The sequence below is a fragment of the Lampetra planeri genome, chromosome 8, assembly GCF_965212315.1.
Source record: "Lampetra planeri chromosome 8, kcLamPlan1.2.h2, whole genome shotgun sequence".
Classification (NCBI taxonomy): Eukaryota; Metazoa; Chordata; class Hyperoartia; order Petromyzontiformes; family Petromyzontidae; genus Lampetra; species Lampetra planeri.
Genome location: NC_136114.1, coordinates 2,703,927 through 2,724,171, shown reverse-complemented (window position 1 = coordinate 2,724,171; position 20,245 = coordinate 2,703,927). Strand labels below are relative to the sequence as shown.

Here is a 20,245-nt window from a genome sequence, read left to right as displayed (position 1 = left end):
TGAGTACCTGGTGCAGAGTGTAAACATCGGCACTGGGGAGATAAAGGCGGCCAGGCGTATTGCTGACCACAACAGCAGCAGCTCGTATGCAGTGCTGCACTTGATAGGCGCTTGCTAACCGCACTTACTCCAACAGCCTATTAAAGGCTACAGGGGGGGATATTTGTCTTGTGTGGGTGTGCACATGTGTGTATATTTAAAGTATGAGTTAGTTTCCAGTTTGAATATTTGCCAGTTTCCTGAGCTGACTGTTACACATCCCCAATGGGATAAACTGCCACAAGGAAACATTTGTCTTTGGGATGACATCATGGGCACGTCCTCTTCACACAACAACAACGACGACAACTATATTGGTCATTTAACCCTAAGTGGCAATGATATCACCGCAGCCGCGGTGCCAGCTCGCACTTACCACTAAGCGGCGGTGACGTTCCTACAATGCCTGCGCCAAGCATAAGCCACAACAACGTCAGGTGGTATTGTAAGGGTCCCCTGACGTGAGTTAACGGGTCAGATACTGGTAGTGCGATTTAGACAGATGGTTGCAGCCTTATGAGAAACTAATTGCAATCCCTACCACGCTCGCTCCACATAAGCTGATTGGCACTCTGTAAACATGCACACATAACAAACACATTCCTGCCGAGGGAGCTGGTAGGAACGTTGGGTTACTCGGTCAATGGCCCAGGGTCAACGGCGGCGTGGTGTATTCCGCAAATATGCCCGACTTTGAGGGCGGGCACAAGCCGGCGTGAGTAGGTTAAACGTTGAGTTTTATAAGGGCACCACGGGGTTACCAGCCCCTCCCCTCCCCACCCAACTCCACCCCTCGCACCCCCCACCCAGCCCCACCCTCCCCACCCAGCCCCTCCCCAAAAAATGCCAAGGAGTTGAAACCTTGGATAACGTTACCCGGCCAATAAATAGAACACTACAAATTAGACCACACCTGATTTTATACATTCACTACCTGTACCATCAATGCATGTGTCACATTTTCATAGACAAACATATATATGCCTTTTACAGATAGCCACTATGAGCTGGACAATGTATTCGCTACATTTGTGTTACGTGAGGATGTGTTTGAAGGTCGAAGACTCCACTTTGGTCACCACACATTCCAGTCAAAGTACCAGATCCACTCTGTGGATACGATAGTTCTTCCCAACTAATCCATAACAATCAGGACACAAAGTCCCCAAAAACCCACAGAGGTGGTTTTCAATTTTCACAAAGAAGAGAGGTGAATGCTGATTTTCCACGTGAAAATGCAATGGCAGGCTAGCTGAGATATAGAACGGGGGAGGGAAATACGCTTAACTCAATTGGATGGAAACCGATGAAGAATTGTGATGAAACAGTTGAGGGAATGTGATGGAAGGGTGACTGAAGGTTGAATAAACAGAAGGAATGAGCACATGTGAGTGAATTACCTTGAATGTTGGCAGTGTACAGGTGGACACTAAGCACAACAACGTGGGACACCTTCATTCCAGGCAACAACATGGGACAGCTGTTTAACACCAACGGGTATAAAACACATGCGCGCTTGGATGTGTTCCTGCACGTCTTGCTTAATAGCTGTCCGACCATGAACGGCAATACTCGCAACACCGAGCCGTGCTTCCGTTAGAATGCCCGACTTACAATAAAAAAAGTTAATATAGTTAAATTCCTGGTTGGGGGTGACAGGCCATATAATATCTTTGTGGTTGACGAAATTAGGACCACTCTTTGTAACGCCAACAGTGCTTGTCACATGACTAGACTGCCCTCACCACAGGAATCTTTCATTTCCAGCACTGACTCAGGTTTCGAAAGGAGAGAGGAGCGCTGCTCTAGTGCTCGTATTGGCGGAGATGCCCTCTGCATATGACTCGTGAAGTAAACCTTCAGATACAAAAAATATATATCAACGAATATTTCAACGTGTTGTAGAAAAAACCCGGATTTTTGCCGCGGTGCAATGGTTGCAACACCGCGCGTGCACGCCAGATGTTGCCGCCAGTTACACCTCCCGGCAGCGGACATTGAAACGGCAGTGCGGGTTGTTCTTGAATGCCACCGTCAAACCAGCAGCATGCAAATGGGACACCTCAGTTCGTTTATCGGCGGGTCACGTGTGGGCACTCCCACCTCCTGTAAGATGTCTGGCCGGCGTGGAAGAGTAGGCCAAAAACACGCTCCCGAGGGGCTCTCTAGAGCTCCCTCTAGCGGTGGGCCATCACATGAGCGGTGGTGTGAGCTAGCAATTTGAGGACTGCAAATTTTACCCGTTAACCATAGAAAATCCAAAGCGTACCAACGCACCGCGATGTTCCCAAAAGCACGGGGGGCCCATAACCCAGCACTGCAGTGACTTTTCACAAACAAACCTTGGGGATTTAAACAGCTGCGTCTGTCTGGCTTGTGTGTTCACACTCATCTTTTCCACACCTCCCCCCCTGCCCAAAGACCGTAAGCGAACCACTTTTGCCCCTTAGTTTGCCGAAGTGATTTAAAAACCAAGGATGGAGATTCGCTAAATCCGTTCACGCCCTGTTAAACTGCGGGCGTGCAGAGCCACTTTGTGCCACTGCACAAGTCTTAGGCCATTGCATGAGATGAACTATAGATGTATAAATATTACCAGAGGTCACACCAAAGTATAAACAAATCTATCAATGTTTTAAAGTGTCCATTCAAAATATCCTTTATAGTACATATTTCGCACACTCAAGCAATGAACACGTGACATTGTATTGCACATTTTCATAAAAGCGACGCAGTGCTAAACTGCACAGAAAACAGTGGTGAGTGCCTCCGATGAAGAGGGTCATATTATATTTCAGGAATGTAATGTATTCCTTGCAATCGCTGCAATGTTATATCTTTCGGGATATCATCATCATCGACATCCGCGATCAATCCACCGCTAGATTCAGGCCTCCGCAAGCCGTTGCCATCGTTCACGGCACCGCGATGCAAAATAAACCACCGAAGCAGCCTGCACCACTCGCTCCATCGCATTGGTGGGGGCCCTTCCTCTCGGGAACCTTTCCATTCCTTGGGAGCCGCCTTCGACATTATTCTCGACCGCCGGCAGTCACGATTCCCAGCGAATGCAGCAAGGGGGGTGGTTTAGAATCTCTCCACTCGTTCGATGCGTGCGGCGAGAGGGCATGCGAGGGGGACCGCGTGTATTGGGAAAGAGTTCACGGCACGTGGATTTGCAACGACTGCAATGCCCGTCGCTGTAATCACGTGCCGTGAAGCGGATACGCCACTGCCTTGCTTCATTAATGCGGCTGCTTTGGTGGAGGCTGGCGGCTTGTGCAAACCAACAAATGAACTCGGGACGGGGGCGAGGAGCTCGCAGAAGCACAGTTGCTAATGTAAAACAACCCCTTAGGGCCCGCGGGCTGCAAAAAACATGCTCCTAATTGCCGTACATTGAAACCATTTTCTCCGTGACTATTTTAGTACTGCCGCGTGTTTAAATTGCTGAAAAAGTACCTGCACACCGAAGTTTCCGCATACTTTCGTAATTGAGTGACGGAACGCCGAGACATGATGTCCCTTGCCGGATATATGCGCACTCTCCGTCTGAAATCAAACTGCGATGCAATTCCTGCCGCGGTCATCATGCCGCGCGTTGCGTAATGCGGCATTTGGGAGCGTTCTCAACTGCACGGAGCCAGCACACGTGTGAGTGGAGAGGCTGGCTGCTGCTTCGCTGGGAGATGTGGAGCGAAAGGTGTTTTTGGCAAGGATGGGCTACATTTGTCATTCGGTTGGGTGGCGAAAGGAAACAATGTGATGGAGCTTGCTACCAAGCCACATTAAGAACAAACAAAAAAACCTCAAACTACAAAAACACACGCGCGTTCTTTCTCACCCCCACCCCCTCCATCCCTTCTGCAAACCGCGGAAGACTTAGCAGAGCAAGCTCTTTGGAGTGCCCACGTAAATTGTGCCAGCGAGAAAATATTCTGCCGGGGGACTTTACATACAAACCATGGCCACTGCCATAGCAACCGCCCGCGAGGAATCTTTTTGAAAAATGCATCAAAGTCAGAGTTCTTGCGCTCTGGTAACGCACACACCCAGAGAGGCATCCTTCAGCAAACAGATGCCAGCAGCAGAGCTACATTCCGATAATCATTTGAGCACGATGACGTTCCGTCACTTGCCTCGTGCACAGGGCAATTAAAGTTAAGTTTGATAACTCTCCTACAGTCTGCTGGCAAATTGTTGTCATAGTCGTCGTTGTTGTAGTACAATGAATGTTGAAAGCAGATGAGTGAGTGTTGCAAAGGTGTCGCTTGTATGGAACATACTCGAACAACTAGCAACACCTACCACGTCTTCTGGGAAACCCTTTGAGGTGGTGTAATGTTTCCTTTCTGCCTCGGCGATGCGAGTAATTGGAGAAGATTAGAGGGGCTGTATTATAATATTTGCATATTTATTCCACATTAGTAACATTTATTGTTTTAGGAATTACATTATTGTCAGACATTACTTTCCAACTTATGGAATTACATTGTTCTGTTATATATATTTTAAGTATAATGTGCATATAGATATTGGCGCTTGTGTATTTATGTATTCTTGTGTACACAGTCATTATCATCGTCGTCAGCCATGGCGAATCAACTGCTGGATGAAAGGTCTGCCAAGCTGCTATCATCGTTTATGATCTTGTAGTCCAACAATCCCCCTCCAGCACTTGAACACGAGCTGATTTTAACTGCTCCATCTCCGATCACCGCGTGTACTCTGCTTGTGTGTACATGCATTGTAGATGCGGGGAGCGCTACGAACCTGGCCAACACCAATGACGAATATCTGGACCGGTCATAGGCCTCCCCTAGGTCGACTCAGCCTCAAATGAGTACCTGGTGTGGTGTGTAAACATCACCACTGGAGAGACAAAGGCGGCCAGGTGCGGTGTTTGCCACCCACCCCCTCATAGGCCGTGCCGGCCTGCATAGGTGCTTGCTAACAGCACTGGCCCCAACAGTCTGTTCAGGCTCTATGGGGGATATTTCTATTGTGTGCGATGCATTATATATACAACAGTCTTCGTGACAAATTTCTCTACAAATTCATTAATGATCTGATTGATTTAGCAAAACTGTAAAAAACTTAACTTAATCACACACTGCTGTGCTCAGTGCCTCTGAATGTAATACATTATCTTCTTGGTTCTTTCGGTAAAGTCACGTAGAAGGGAAGTAATAAAATAATAAAAATAAAACATAATAAAACAATTCTCACGACGTTTCGGCCACAACGCAAGTAGCCGTCCTCAGGCGAAGAATGAAACACCACCAAGCTTGGAGCGTATATTTAAGCTGGGTTAGAGGGGGGGAGGTGGGAAGAAGAGCGCCTAGACAAAATAATTTGCATATCAAGAGGAATTCAGCATATGGAAAATGCGTGGGAGGTGGGCGGGGGGGGGTTCCAAATCAATACTATGCCCGTGCATTATGCAGGATTAGCAGCATCAAAGGGGGGGGGGGAGGGGGGTAGCATTAACAAAGGAAAGGAATGTTAATAGTATGTAGCTGCAGTTACTAAACAACCACGTAAAAAACTAAAGTAAAAACTGCATAACAAACTAAAGTATAAACTACATAGCATCATCAGTGTATTTACTATACTCTACAATAAGCTGGGTTACTAACAGTAAGTAATACATAAAACATTCTACGTTGTAAAAAATTATATAATATGCTTCCATCTAAACTTTATTCTCTTACATCACACGCGTCTATACCGTACTATATACTGCCATAGACAAACCCAACATTAAATTACATACTGTATTGCTATAAACCACCTTATACATTTTAATATAACACTATGTATTATTCTACCCACCCTAATGTGTATCGAAATGGTTTATTACGTCCTTCCAGTGATTGCTAAGCCAGAATCCATCTTCTCGGTTAAAATTGTCTCTGTGTTTGTATATGTGGATCGCCTCATGAACGAATCTCTCATGATAGCCAGATGGCTTGCAGAGAACCTCTGTCTTGGAGAAGTCAATGTCATGTGAGCCCACTGAGTTGTAACAGTGATCTGCCACGGCTGAGGTGTTTGTCCTACCGTGTTTCAGGTCAGCTTTATGTTCACGGATGCGGTCCGAGACATGTCGTTTGGTTTCCCCAATGTAACTGCTACCACAGAGGCAACTTAGTTTGTAGACACCAGGGTACTGTATGTCTGGAACCACATCTTTTACAGACGGTACCAGATCGCGGATGTTATGTACTGTGTTGAATCGGACAATGAACCCATAGATATCGAAAATTGTTTCATCTGGCTCTCTGGTTCTCAGTGGTTAAAGATAAAAATATAAAAATACCAAGGCAATTTTTGTCCGTGACTAAGATTCGGTTATTAATGTGGACATCCGAAAATCCTATGGGCGCTTCAGCCTGGCTGCCATCTACGCTTGGCAAAAAAACTGCATTAGATTTTGTTTAGAAAGCTTGTGCAAACACTTACCCTGCTTAGGCCACGAGCAAACCCCTGAAATCTGAGAAATGGTTTAAATCTTCTCACGTGACATCCCAAGAGTAAACACGCATTTGGCTGTAAATCTCTGTGGCGTGATCTGATCGCCTCCGTTGCTTCCCGCAACGCATTTCGTTATCTTTGCTCTCTTGAGGAAATGTCATTGTCCTACACCAGGGGTTGGCTCCCTGCGGCTTCGGAGCCGCGTGCGGTGGCTCTTTAAGGAATGCTTCTTGACGTTGGTTATTAAATTTTGAGTTTTTTTGACCGATTTCGAAGAAAATGGATCTTCTTGTTATTTTGGTAGCTGACCCCTGTCATACACCAAAGAAAAACCGATTTTAGAAATGTATACTTACACAGCCATACCCAGTTGTTTCCACACAATTTTTTTTTTTACACAAACATGCATTCCTAAGATGTAATTAAGCATTGAACACATTTTTAAGGTGTATTAGTGTTTTAACTGTACATATTTTACATTTTTGATCGAGGCGTTTGAAATTTGCCCTTGAGAGTGTTTCGCTGCAACTCCGATTACTCTGCGTCGCCAAGTCTCAGTGATTGCCTGCTGAAACGAGTGGTGCACATTTGCTGCTTTGCAGTCTATACATAAGAGACACCCAGCGTTGACTTCCCCACAAAAGTGGTACCGAATGTACGACCACAGAAGGCTTATGGGTTGTGTCAAACCCCCAACCAGAATTTGAACTCGCAAACCTCTGATTTCGAGCCGCTCGCTCAACAACTGAACCAGCTGACCACACTTATGATGAAACATTATTGTATTTTACAAGCTTTATGTCAGTAATTTGGTTACATTTGATCATATGCTTGTTCCAGTTCTCTATCACAAAATAAATATTGGAGCATGTTTGTATGTTCTCAACTGGCTATAAATGAAGGACTTCAATTATCAACCCTAAACATTGCTTAACCTGGTTCTTGCAAACATTTCATGAATTTTAAATCCTCAGATTATCTCTCACTGCATATGGTGTTTTTGGAGATGTACGTATGTTGAACTTATTTTGCACCAAACGTAGCCAACCGTTATAATCAGAGGTACGGGGAAGGACAAGGCGTGTGTCATGCAAGTGTTGAGTTTGTTTATTATCCCACAGTGGCTCACACCACAATTCTATTGCCATTGCTATATTTTAAGGTCATATTAAACGCAGCAGGCTGGATGTTGTTTTGTCAAACAGCAGGGAGCGCGCCATTAAGAGCTGCTTCGAAAGCCAATGTAATCAAATCAAATCCATACTGTTTCCGCAAAGGCTAAAGACCAAGGATATTTTCAACATGGCCACTGCTCATATTTGCTACTTTGCGAATGTAATAAAAAAAACATTGGCAGGTTCCTTCAAGAAAGAGATTTTGGGCCAGATATCGGGCAGTGAGAGAGAAATGTAGAGGTTGTTTTAATGACCGTTAAATCTGATTTGATCTCACTGCAAAATCACAGCCACCAAGCATGGCTTTGCTGCTACCTTAACACAATGCAGCTTGGCATCCAAATTTTTGGTTTCCTGACACATCTGCCTCCAGGATGTTGATCGAAGTTCCGAAGCCAGAAAAAACATCGGTGCACTCCCTGGAAGGGTGCCACACATGCAGACAAATGTTGAAAAAGTTAAAGTGCCCTTATTATTCCTGGGATATCACATAATATGATTGAAGTTTGTGGACACGGCAGACTACCAAACACTTTATTTTGAGATGGCAAAAACACAAGTGGATCCATACTTGTTAATGCACTGAAACGCCAGCTTGTATTTCTCTATTCACTACTGCATAATCCCTTAAGCAAAATAGACATTAAAAAAGTATATATACCTTATACATACCACATGTACAGTGGGAACATTTGTCAAGGTACCCGCTATTCAATAATAGAGGGTGAAGCAGTCATGCCTCTATGTGCCCAGGTCGCCATACAGGCTTCCATTATGGCTATGAGTTGAGAGGAGACTATGAATCGGAGTTTCAATGTCCAACACTCTTGGTGGATGCACGGGTTGCCTCAGCAGTCCCATTGTTTGGCTTGACTTTACGTACGGACGTGCCCATTCCAACAACTCATCCTCCCTCGGTGTGTCCATCGCCAAGAGGGTATTCATATGCACCAAGAAAAAATGCTGCAAGAGTATTAAAATCCACTTCAAGGGTGCGACGCTTAATTTTGTTCGCACGGTGGGTGCTTTTACAACCCACGAGCAAAGCAGTTGTCTGCTGACAGTCCCAGAACCACTGGGCATGTTGAGTTGGTTTTCATTTTTTCGTGGAAATTGGGTGCACCAAATTCACGTCGCGGCAGGGAGCAGTTGACGGTGGGAATTGGGGTGATTCGTAATGGCATCAGCACGCTCGCCCCCTGAACCAAAAGACTAAGCCGACCAACGAGGCGATCCCTATCTCACAGAGTTGTTTCTCGTTGTTGTTGTTGTTGTGGAAAGGGACCGTGGTTATCATCGACCGGGATTTGAACTCACGGCACATGGACCACGTGTGCCCACTACTTTGTCATAAAACCTCATCGGATATGAAACCATAGTATGCACTGCACAGAAAGTCATTCAAAATTTCGTCCTCATGAAAAGGTGAAAACCAAACTCCTACGCTATCTCCAGTATTGATTTACTGCAGTTCCAACTGTGGACATTGTAAAGTGAAGTGCATTAATATCTACTCTAAATGAGCAACAATAATCAAACGTGAATTGCATGAAAATGCAACAATTACATTAAATGCATATTTGTATATATATAATAGGCAATGTGTTTACAACACACGCTTGCAAACCACTGTCTAAGCAGCATCGCCGAATCAATTGCCATCAATTGTTCAGGTGCAGCAGCGAGCGTTGAAGATTGTTTGTTGCATGGCATTGTGAGGCTGGATGTTTTGTATTATTTTAAAACAATAGGAGAGCATAATATGGGTGTTTTTGTTGTTGTTGTTGTAGTAATGTAGTTACATTCATTAATGATGTTTGCCCGTGGTAACCAGTGCCGCACATGGTGTAAATAATAGACGAAATGCAAAACAGCCGACGCTCGCTTTCCTAACGAGAACCCAGCACTCCATCACGGGTCGCGTGTCCCTGCACGAGCGGGTTGGCATGGCTCAAATGCCTCCTGTCTGATGCCAAGTGGTGCATAAACAAGGCAAGCTCAAATTCACGCAAAGTGCCGGCGTGTGAACACATTCCAGGAGGCCCCCACCTCTGGATGGCAGTGTGAAGAGTGCCCTTGATGCACAATGCATCACCTGCCTGTCGTCAGGGAAAATGCATTGCCGCTGTGCGTCAGCGCCAAAGCTAATACCACGGAAAATATTTATCTGAAATTTGGCAGAGGCAAGTGTCGATTAATCTTCAAATTGGTCAGTGGGAGCCGGTCATTACATGAACATGAATATCCCAGGAAATATGTATATCACAATCGCTCATGGAATGATCTGGAATGTGAAAAGCATTGACAATGTGCTGTTCATTGCCCGTGCTTGTAGATGATGTTCAATGCCGAGAGGTTCACATCGGACATCAAGCCTTGCTGAGATGGCTTTTACAATTCAATCGCTTTTATGGGGTTCTTGTTTTTGGCTGTAAAAACGCAGCGCAATTTCTCAACCAAAGGCTATTTTTCAAATAACTACCATATTTTATAGTCTAACTTATTTGATAGTTTTGTGTTATAAGGCAGAGGTAAAGAGAATAAGAGTTGTGTTTTTAATTGGACGGTTGCTTAAAATATATTGGTATCGCTTACTTGAAAAGGAAAATTAATTTATTTTTATTTATAAATGTAGAACAATATGACACCTGTTTCACTTTTTTATGCCATTGTTACTGATTTAGGAAAAGAAAAAAATGTAATCGGTATTATATAAAAAAAGATTCATACGATTCCAGGAAATTATTTTATTGAGAGTACTAAAAAGGAGATGTAAATGTACATTTCCATAGCAATGTGATTGCATCAGTGGTTACGCAATAGTAGGATTGCCCACACGTCTACCATTGATTGTACACGTAGCACTCAAAACGTTGTGCCCTCCGTGGCTCAAATATTCCTTGCCCCCTGAGACCGCTAAGACCAGTTGCACGTACAGGATATGACATATTTATATTATGGGCCTGGTGTTGAGGCTTTGGTGGAGGAGTGCCGTCGTCGGTAAGGATCAGTGGCAATCGGCGTTGTCTCGGCGCAACGTTTGTTCGGCATGGTGCAGAATGCGCCGGAGTTTCCCCTTGAGGATCAACGAGCTCCAAGATCCCGATGGCCCCAGCAGCTCCACTATTTAAGGGTGCCACGGTGGCTACATGTTAACTACCTCGCCTGGTATACAGGAGGTGGTGGGTTCGATCCCGACGCTGACGTCTGTTGTATTTTTGGAGTTTGCGTGTTCTCTCTCTCTCTCCCCGTGGTCACGTGGATTTTTTCTCCGGGTCCTCCGGTTTTCCCTGTACATTAAGAAATATACGCTTAGATTATTGGGCTGCTATAAATTTCCACATGCTAAGCCACTTCGTTGAGCTATCCTTTGTGGCCAGGTCGTTTATGAAAAAGTGCATTATAGCTCAGTGGGCCTTACATGGCAATTTCACCTTGGTTCATGGTTAATTTGGCCCCGCTGGCAGAGAACACAGAGACTCCCTACTTCAAGCATTGACTTAATCATAATTTTTTACCACTCATGGAAAATAGACACTGGTTAATATAAAATTACCACAAAAAACTTGCCAAAAAGTTACAGTAGTTTTGTCATGAGGTCAAACTCAACGGACCCAATTAACGTAATTATGTTTGGCCATCACTCCAAGGTTTCATTGTGGAGTGACAGCGACAATCAAATTTAATCTGACCCACACTCAGCATTTAACAAAACACTCGCAACTGACCCTGCACAAAGGCACACCTGTTCGGCCGCGACTCGTGCCACGATTGCGGAACGTCACAGAGAATGGATTCTGTGCTGCCAACGACGGTGGCGGAAAGATTCTGTGAATACGAGGACACTTTCCGTCATCATGTGAAGAATGTTAATCACGCTCTGAGGGTGAGGCTCGGGTGGGTAGTGCTGAAAGGGCTCGGTGTTCAATTCGCACAACAACAAAATAAACAAACGTGTGCGTATTTGGCGAACCCCTCTTCCATGACTTTCTGTTGTTGCAGAATTTCCGCGCGCAATGTTTACGGCAGATACTTTTTTGTGTCTCTCTCAAACGTTGCGGCAAGCACTGGAATGGACCATGTGTGCACCAGAAGAGGATGATGGTGATGAAGATAAATGATGTGATGATGTTGATTCTGCTGCTGATGGCAATAGTGATACCAAAGATGCAGGGCAAGTAGTACTCATGGAATACCCTTAAATTGCTTTTAAGAGCTTTTGCATGTGGAATGAAAATGCAGTGCACAGTATCAAGAGAAACCCCATGCTTAAAAAGTAGAACATGTAACATCCACACAGATATATTCACGAATCTACTTTCTGTACTGCCTTCTCCTGGCCACCTTGTGGCACAGAAGGTTTTGAAGTTTCGTACGTTTCTGCGTGCTGGATTGCAGGTGGAATACCGTCTGCGGAATTTCCTGCTACAGCTGGAATATCCACAAAAGCGTGAAACCAAACTCTCCATGATGCGGCCCACTATCTCTGGATCGTGGCTTGCAAGTGCCTTCATCTGTAAATGAAACGATGCAACGATCATGGAGTAATGTTGCTCCCAACAATGTATTGGTCAGTGTTGTTCCATCAATCGTGAGTTGCACCACCGAGGAAACACATGGGTCTGCAAAATGCAACTTTGTTGAACGTCACTTTAATGTTGTTGTTGTTGCACACTGCACATCTCGGTGATTGATTGCATGACATTATTAATTTGGCTTATCATGAGAACCGGTAAACACAATTCTACTTCGTGGACTATTTTTGATCTGAGGCCATGGATATGTTTACCAATAACACTGATATGCACTCATCTCAGTGCTCTTCTCGTTTCACGGATATTTCCGTGAAACGCTTCAAGAAATAATCGCCGTCATGGAACATTGCGATGGGTCGGCAATGAACAACTGCGCTGCCACACCTCTGCAGTGTCTGCCACAGGATGTTGCACAACATTTGAAGGGCGCAACGAGTTGTCGCGTTTGAAGGCTGCACAGACCTGACGACGTTTACAACGGCATTCGTGAGCATTATTAAATCACTCAACGTCGATCACTGATATGTCACTGTACTGAATCTGTTCTTTTTGTGTGCACATCATTCCCTTGGTATTCGCGAGGGACACGTTTCGGAGCAAATTTAACGATATTGGGCTATGAAAAGCTCTCTCTTAACTAAATGCTTAAATAAGCTATGAAGTACATGAACAGTATCATAATACCACAACAAAATGTGTTGGTTATAATTAACATAAAGTAAATACGAATAAATATAAAAGTATTAAATATTAGTTTATAAATGAACTTAACTTAAAATGTGATGCTGCTGCACAGGAGCATCATCATCACATTCTCTCTCTCATCACTTTATCTCGTAATTTTACCTCGTCAATTTATCTCATCTTATTCTCCCTCTCTCGATGCGGTCGTGTCGAGTTTCAGACCCAATTCATGGTTAGGCAAAATAGCGGTAAGCAAGTTCGTGAAGAACGAGGGGGTGCTGCTTCGCTACACTCATCAGCTGATTTTCCATCAAATGCAAACGTTGGAACCAGTTAAAATGTTCTGTTGAGATTTCGGAAATGAGCCACTCCTTGATATTATTTTTTACTTCTGGTTATTTTGAAAGATTCGTAATTATACACACGCGTATTCAATTGATTCACAAGACAATAGTGTATCTGTACACAGTCGTGCATACTTTTCTGCTAATGTTCATGTATGTCATCATTCATGGGCGGGTGGAGGTGTCTCTACACAAGATTTATGAGAAATCCCTTGCAGTCTTTATTGCCGTACAAAGAGAACAGGTAATACCAGTAAAGAAGTGTTTGTGTGGAACCACAACACCATGTATATGAATCCACTCTCTGAGAAACACTCACTTCACATTAAATGCCCATAAAGCCTTTCACAAATGACAACTGTGACACATTTGCGATTACAGAGAGGAATGGCGTAACTAGCCGCGGCTCAACTGCACATGGGAGGGACAAGACTCATCGTAACAAAACAAAAAAACACGAGCTAAACATGCACTTGTGCAACTTTCTGTGTGTCCTGTAACCATGATCCGTGATTGTCAACAAATACTTCACCGATGCTCCGAAGGCAGCCAACTGGATTGCGCTGAAGTGAGCCGCTAATTTTGAGCGAACATTTTTTTTTAAATATGCAGGTGTGGCCAATCAGGTAATTGGAATGGGGATTAAAAAAACTTGCCACTGCGTTGGTTTCCAGTTGTGCAAAAACTTAGCGTTGCACACGGCTCTGAGTATTTGAAGATGAATGCCCGTTCGGAGTGAGTGCCTTGTGATAGTATAATTGCCGTTCATAGTTTGCTACGGATTGATGTTAAGTTTACACGTCATGTGCATTTTCACTTTGTTGAAAGACAGCATGGAAAATAAAACTAAACTATACATTTTTCTTTTCTTTTACCAGGTAAGGCCCACAGCTCTTTTTCAGAAGCGATTTGTCCAGAAATTATAGCTCAACGAAGTGGCTTATCATGGAAATGTATAGTAACCGCATGTTTCTAAATGTGAAAGTAAACACCGTAGGACCTGGAGAAAAATCCATGCGACCACGGGGAGGAACATGCAAACTCAAAATATACAGGCGTCATGGTCGGGATCGAACCCACGACCTCCTGCATATCAGGCGAGGGAATTAACATCTCGCCACCGCGGCGTCCCAGATTCGAGGTAATTAAATTAACTAAATGACCTCGAGTCTGTGCAGTCTTCACAAATAATCTCTACACCTGTGCAATGAGCATGTAGGGTGAGGATCAACACGCGCGTGTCTCTTTGGCACTCCCTGTGACAGCAGTTACATTGGGACGTGACTCAAGAGATAACTTAAACCGTCACCTTACCACAGCTTCATGTATTCTACTCTTTAGCTGCGTGGATTATAACTTTTTTCTCTCTCTCGCTCTGTGCTTATCTGATGATCCGTGGTGTACAAAAAACCCATAAAATTACGCAGCAACACTCACATTTCCGCAGCTTGGTTGAACCGTTAATACTTGGTGTGAAATGCGATGTCTAACGTGTAAACTGAAACGGTGAACACACTACACGTGCACACAGGCGCAGCCTTTTAGGCTTGGGCGATAGAGTGGGTGCCCGGGACAAGAAGCCGCACGGAGCACCAACAATCTATGAGGGATGTCAAAAATGTGCGGATGAGAGGAAGAGAGAGAGAGACGCAGAGTAACACAGATGTGTGTGTGTATATATATAGACAAAGGGAGATAAGAGACAAATACACAGACTATTATACTAAAGCTTGCTCTGCATTCACAAGAAGAGTGACACACAAAGCAGAAGTATAGGGTCCGGGGGAAGTGTGGAGGGCAAGAAGTGCTGTCACTCCTGGACTGTGATTAGTTACTCTGGATAGATTGTGATCTTGGCTTTTAAAAAAAGAGAGCCAAATTGCAATGTACCTCACCTGGCCATCAATCATCAGTGTTCTAGGCTGATGCACGATTTAGACGGCTGAGCTTAAACCTGCCCACAGACTGTGGTTTAAGGAACAGGGACAGTGCCAGCAGATATATATAACTTCATACAGCATCCAAAATACTACACACATTATTAATAATACTAAATCAGTGTGCATACGAAACGAAGAGAGACACGTATGCTCTCATAACCTCGTCACTATCATCGGCCACGATCAATCAACTGCCGCCGTCGTGATAAGCCGCCTCGCACGGGCACGCCGGCTGATTCCATTGCTCTATCTCCGTGGTGGACGTCACCCTCTCGGCGACCTACCTACCCTTGGCCTGCCACTCAGGGTCAGTGTTCTCGATCATCGTCCGTTCGAGTGACGTGTCCTGCCCAAGCCCACTTAATTTCCTCAACAGTTTGAGTGATTCCTTTCACCAGCAGACATTCTCTAACCCACCTCTTTTTTTCGTCTCTCAATGCACCACCAAGCACGCATCTCTCCATACCGCTTCGTGCACTTCTCAGTTGTTGTACCTTTGCAGCCGTGCAGCTGCAAAGGTGCAACACATTCTCCAGGCAATATGCACTGCTCGGGATGCTGCCGTGGTTTAATGGTCAGCACGCTGGACTTGCAATCCGGAGGTCGCTCGTTTGATCTCCTAGCACGGCAGCTGAGCAATAGACAATTTTTCTTGAATCTCCCCAAGCTTCAAATCAAGTTTGAACCACCTCCACGGGGAGGATTTCCACACAACTCACACTTAACTTCAAATTTAGCAATCTTTGTAAGAACATAATCAATCAAGTAAAGTGTTAACTGTTGTGTTAACCGATTCTCTGTGTTGCATTGCATTACATTTCTAAGTTTACTATGTTTGTTTTCTCAAACTTCCTATTTCTCTCTCTAATTTTTTTTACCAGATTTGTCAAGTTCCAATTTCTCTCCTCTGGCCGCTCTCATTGACATGCTAATTTATCTGCCCCGTTCCCTCCTCTATATAATGCCTCATCACAGAGTCGTTGTTTCTCTGTGTGCCTATGTGTCTCTCTCTGCTTGTGTGTCTGTCTGTGTGTCTCTCTCTGCTTGTGTGTCTGTCTGTGTGTCTCTCTCTGCTTGTGTGTCTGTCTGTGTGTATCTGTGTGTGTCTCTCTCTGTGTGTCTCTGTGTGTCTCTCTCTGTGTGTCTCTGTGTTGTCTCTCTCTGTGTCTCTGTGTGTGTCTCTCTCTCTGCTTGTGTTTCTGTGTGTCTCTCTCTGCTTGTGTGTCTGTCTGTGTGTCTCCGTGTCTATGTTTTGTCTCTCTCTCAAATCTAGCAATCTTTGGAAGAACGTAATCAACCAGGTGGGCTGTTCACTCTTGTGTTGGCCGACTCGCTATGTTGTATTGCATTATATTTCCAAGTTTACTATGTTTGTTTTCTCATTCATTTGTACCTGATGATGGTTGCTTGTGTTGCAATCGAAACTTCGTATTGTATTATTATTTAGTTACATTTATTTCGACGTGACTTTACCGAAAGAACCAAATAGACACTCCAGAAGCTCCCACGGCAGCCCCACCCTGGCCTGAGCGATTCGTGTGCGCACGCACGCAGCGGTGGGATATGACGATGACCGTGGTCCGCACCTGTCGTGGGAACTTTAAAAAGAAAAGAAAACAACAGCCCCCTAGGTCAAATCCGCTTTCTGAGATTCCATTAAGATCGAATGGCCAGATCGAATCAGCTGTAAAGCTATTTGACCTTCCCATGCGCCAGGCGTGGCCAGCAGAGGTAATTGTAGAGAGGGGACTGGGTGCACTGGTGTCCTCACAACACGTGCGACTGACCACAGCTGTCACGAGGAATAAAAAAAAAACGTTTGCAAATCACTGGTGCGTCTAAACAGAGCTCTGCTTTGCGCCTGCGTTGGGCATAGTTTTTTTTATTCTCAAATAAAACAAGCTCCCAAACTGTTCCTGTGCACGCTGGATCCTCGTCGAATTAGCCTTTGTTTAAAACAGCGAGTGGAGAGGTTTTAGACCACCCGAGTAAGGATTTTTCTAGAACGGCAGTTACGGCACCGCGCGATTAAACTGCGGTTTGTGGGGAATTAATGCCACAATAACTATTGGCATTCCCACCATCCCAACCTGTAAGGCAATGCTCATTTGTGGTCAATGCAATCATAGCGATTGCATCAGCACTACCTGGGAGCAGTCTGTGTGCGCTCGTGTTTGGTTTTTCATGGAGTGACCAGGTTTCCATTGTGAGTGGAGTTCATCTACACACACTATGTGCCGCCATGAAGATCTCCGACCCTATGGAAGCATTTACGCCAATTTCTAACAAAAAAACAACAATCCCCAAAGTGATATTTTTTAAAAATAAAATATAAATGGGATGACATGATGCCATCAATATGACATGTGTAATAAATCAGAACAATATCAGCACTGAGATAAACTGAACATGTTCGAGTGAGCGGTCGGCTGCTTTGCTGAATGCTTTTAATCTGGCAGCTGTATCGCAATCTCTGAAAGCTAGCTTCAACAAGTACTCTTCATTACAACACATGTAAGCCCATTTCCCAACAAAGTGATACTGACTTGATAATGGAATGACAAGAAGTCCGATCGATCACACGCCCCTCACCCCCCAGAACAGTCGACCTCAACTCAATTTATCATAACCAGAACGGGAAAGGAATGAAGTTGCCGCGGAAATTTCAACCGTCGTGTCGAGGGGAAGGAGGTTACGGTCAAGGACTCGCTGGCAGAAGTACTGCTCTGAGAATCCACGCCTAATTCCACGCACGTACTTGTCAGAGCAAAAGGGCTGCTGTGATGTGTGTGACATCCACTTTTTATGCATGAATCTTGCACTCTTTTTTTTGATTCCTTAATCGGCTAAAACTTTTAAAAGGTACTTTTAATATTTAAAATTACATGATTTATTACGTTTTATTTATGTATTAATTTGTATTATTCATTAATTTTTTTTATCTGATGTGTTATGTCTGTCACAATAACCGTGTGTTGTTGTTATTGATGAAACCCGACTTAAGAGTTTTTTTAACTCACAGGGTACTTCAAAATAAACTTAACTAAAGTCAAGCCACTGATTGTCTAACTAGTATTGCCGTCACGAAAGCAGTGTTTATAATTTACATTTGAAAGGATTCATGTTAAACCACAAACACTGAAGCAAATTAAACAGCTGGCAAGTCGAGCGGCATAACAAAAACAACATTCCACCATGATGATACTTCCAGTTTCAAAGTTCAGTTGGGCCGCTGCGTGGGTGGATTGGCTGTATGTATATTGTTCAAATGGCCATCGAGTTAATGGTCAGATTTCCAGTGGGCCTGGGTTATCCATTACTTCACGTAACATCCCCATGTAATGCCTGTCAGGGTGCCCCAATGATCGAAGCAAAACTATCGTGAGTCACACCAACGAGGTGGCTCAGCGGTAGATTGAGCGGCTTGGAAACATTGCGGGTTTGACTCAGCCCATCATTCCTCTTGAGGTCGATACAAATAAAGTACCGCTTTCCGGGGAAGTCAGTGCTGGTTGTCGTATGGAGAGTCCCGCTTCTGTAAAAGGTATGTGGAAATTTAACCACGAGCTCAGGGCTATACATGTGCGATGAGCACTGCCTCAATGCTTATTGAGCATGGTTGGCTATGTGCGGTGCAAAAGAAGTTCAACATACATGTGTAGAGACAGTGCGGGTGCAGGAACAGTTTGTGGCCCAATGGTCAGGAGGGGTAATTATTGAATGGGAACCATCTGGGAAGTTCGGGAACGGGTTAGAGAGTTCGGGCGCGGAGTGAGGGCCACACTGGGAATTAAAGGAGGCAAGAGGCAAGGTTCGGAGCTGCCATGGGATCGGGGTCGACTGTCTTCATGCCGTCGCTGTCTTTGGGTCGTCGCTGTCTTGACATAGTCACTATCTTCGTGTCGTCGCTACTTGCGTACTATCCCTGGCCCAAGTTATCTGTGCGTGATCCTGGCCCAAGTTATCTGCGTGAAGCGCCCTAAATAATAAATAAATAAACATCTACAGTTCAAGTTGTCCGAGAGTCACGACACATGCATGCATACATTTCGGCAATAAATCATTGTGACTCCTTGGCCTTTTGGCCTATGCTTGCTCAACCACGGGATAGGCTCACGCAATAAACATCGAATGCACACGATATTGTCCTGGATTGCGATCCAGTTCGTGCATAATATGGGTTTGGCCAGAAGGTACTCACAGAGAATGGAGCCCCGTGGTGTCTCGCAGTGCCTCTCTGGGCACCTCCCTCAGCTGGTTGTTCTGCAGCATTCTGGGGAATGAGAGAGAGAAGAAGATGCTGTTAGTCCTGATTTAACAAGGGAGAAAAATCATGAATACACGCGGATTCTCGTCATGCTTTCCAATCGGCCCTCGAACGTCTTAAATTAGCGATGACAATGGTCGCTCTCGTGCCGGGCGTGCAGGAAGTGGCACACCTATAGGCCGTGATGAGACAATAGGGCTCAGCGGGTTTTTCCCACGAAAGGCGCAAGCAATCCCTTGATCAATGTGGCCAGTTTTTGTTGCAAGGGCGGGTCCCTAATAGCAATGCAACCTAATAATAAAGCGTTGCTCACATTGGATCATCTTCAGAAGAGTTTGTCATGTCCCCTTCGTTGCAGATGAATGTTGAGGCTGTCACGTTGTGTTCATGGCCAGTCATTGAGGACTTTACCATAAAGATACTGGGTGTCTGTCATCTGGACGGTAATCACGAGTACAAGTGCCACTTTGTGGGGAAGGCAACAGTGGTAATACTATATACTCACCACTGCCATAGGAATGTGGAATTTCCACCACTGGCTGAGGAGGGCTGCAACCTGGAGATGAGCACTACCTCAACGGTATTCGGGCTGGAACTTACTTGACAGTTTTCAAATACGTATTTCTCATAACCGCTATGGAAATGCCCATATACCATTGGCTGGATTGCTGTGCTTCCTCACGGCTGTCTCTATATACTCTATAATATAGGTTTATGGGTTAAATCGCGTACATATAAATGTATCGTTAAACTCGCCACCAAACGACACAGCCAATTAGTAAGG

General features: G+C 44.7%; 1 protein-coding gene across 2 annotated transcripts in view; it reads right to left on the bottom strand.

Moving 5' to 3' along the window:
* LOC144720210 (leucine-rich repeat-containing G-protein coupled receptor 5-like) overlaps positions 1 to 20,245 on the bottom strand; it is a 145,415-nt gene that overhangs the window by 69,242 nt on the left and 55,928 nt on the right. For both annotated transcript variants that reach the window (XM_078596724.1, XM_078596725.1), the window contains exon 4: positions 19,396 to 19,467. In XM_078596724.1, coding sequence (XP_078452850.1) covers positions 19,396 to 19,467 — 72 coding nt within the window. The remainder of the gene's footprint in view (positions 1 to 19,395; positions 19,468 to 20,245) is intronic.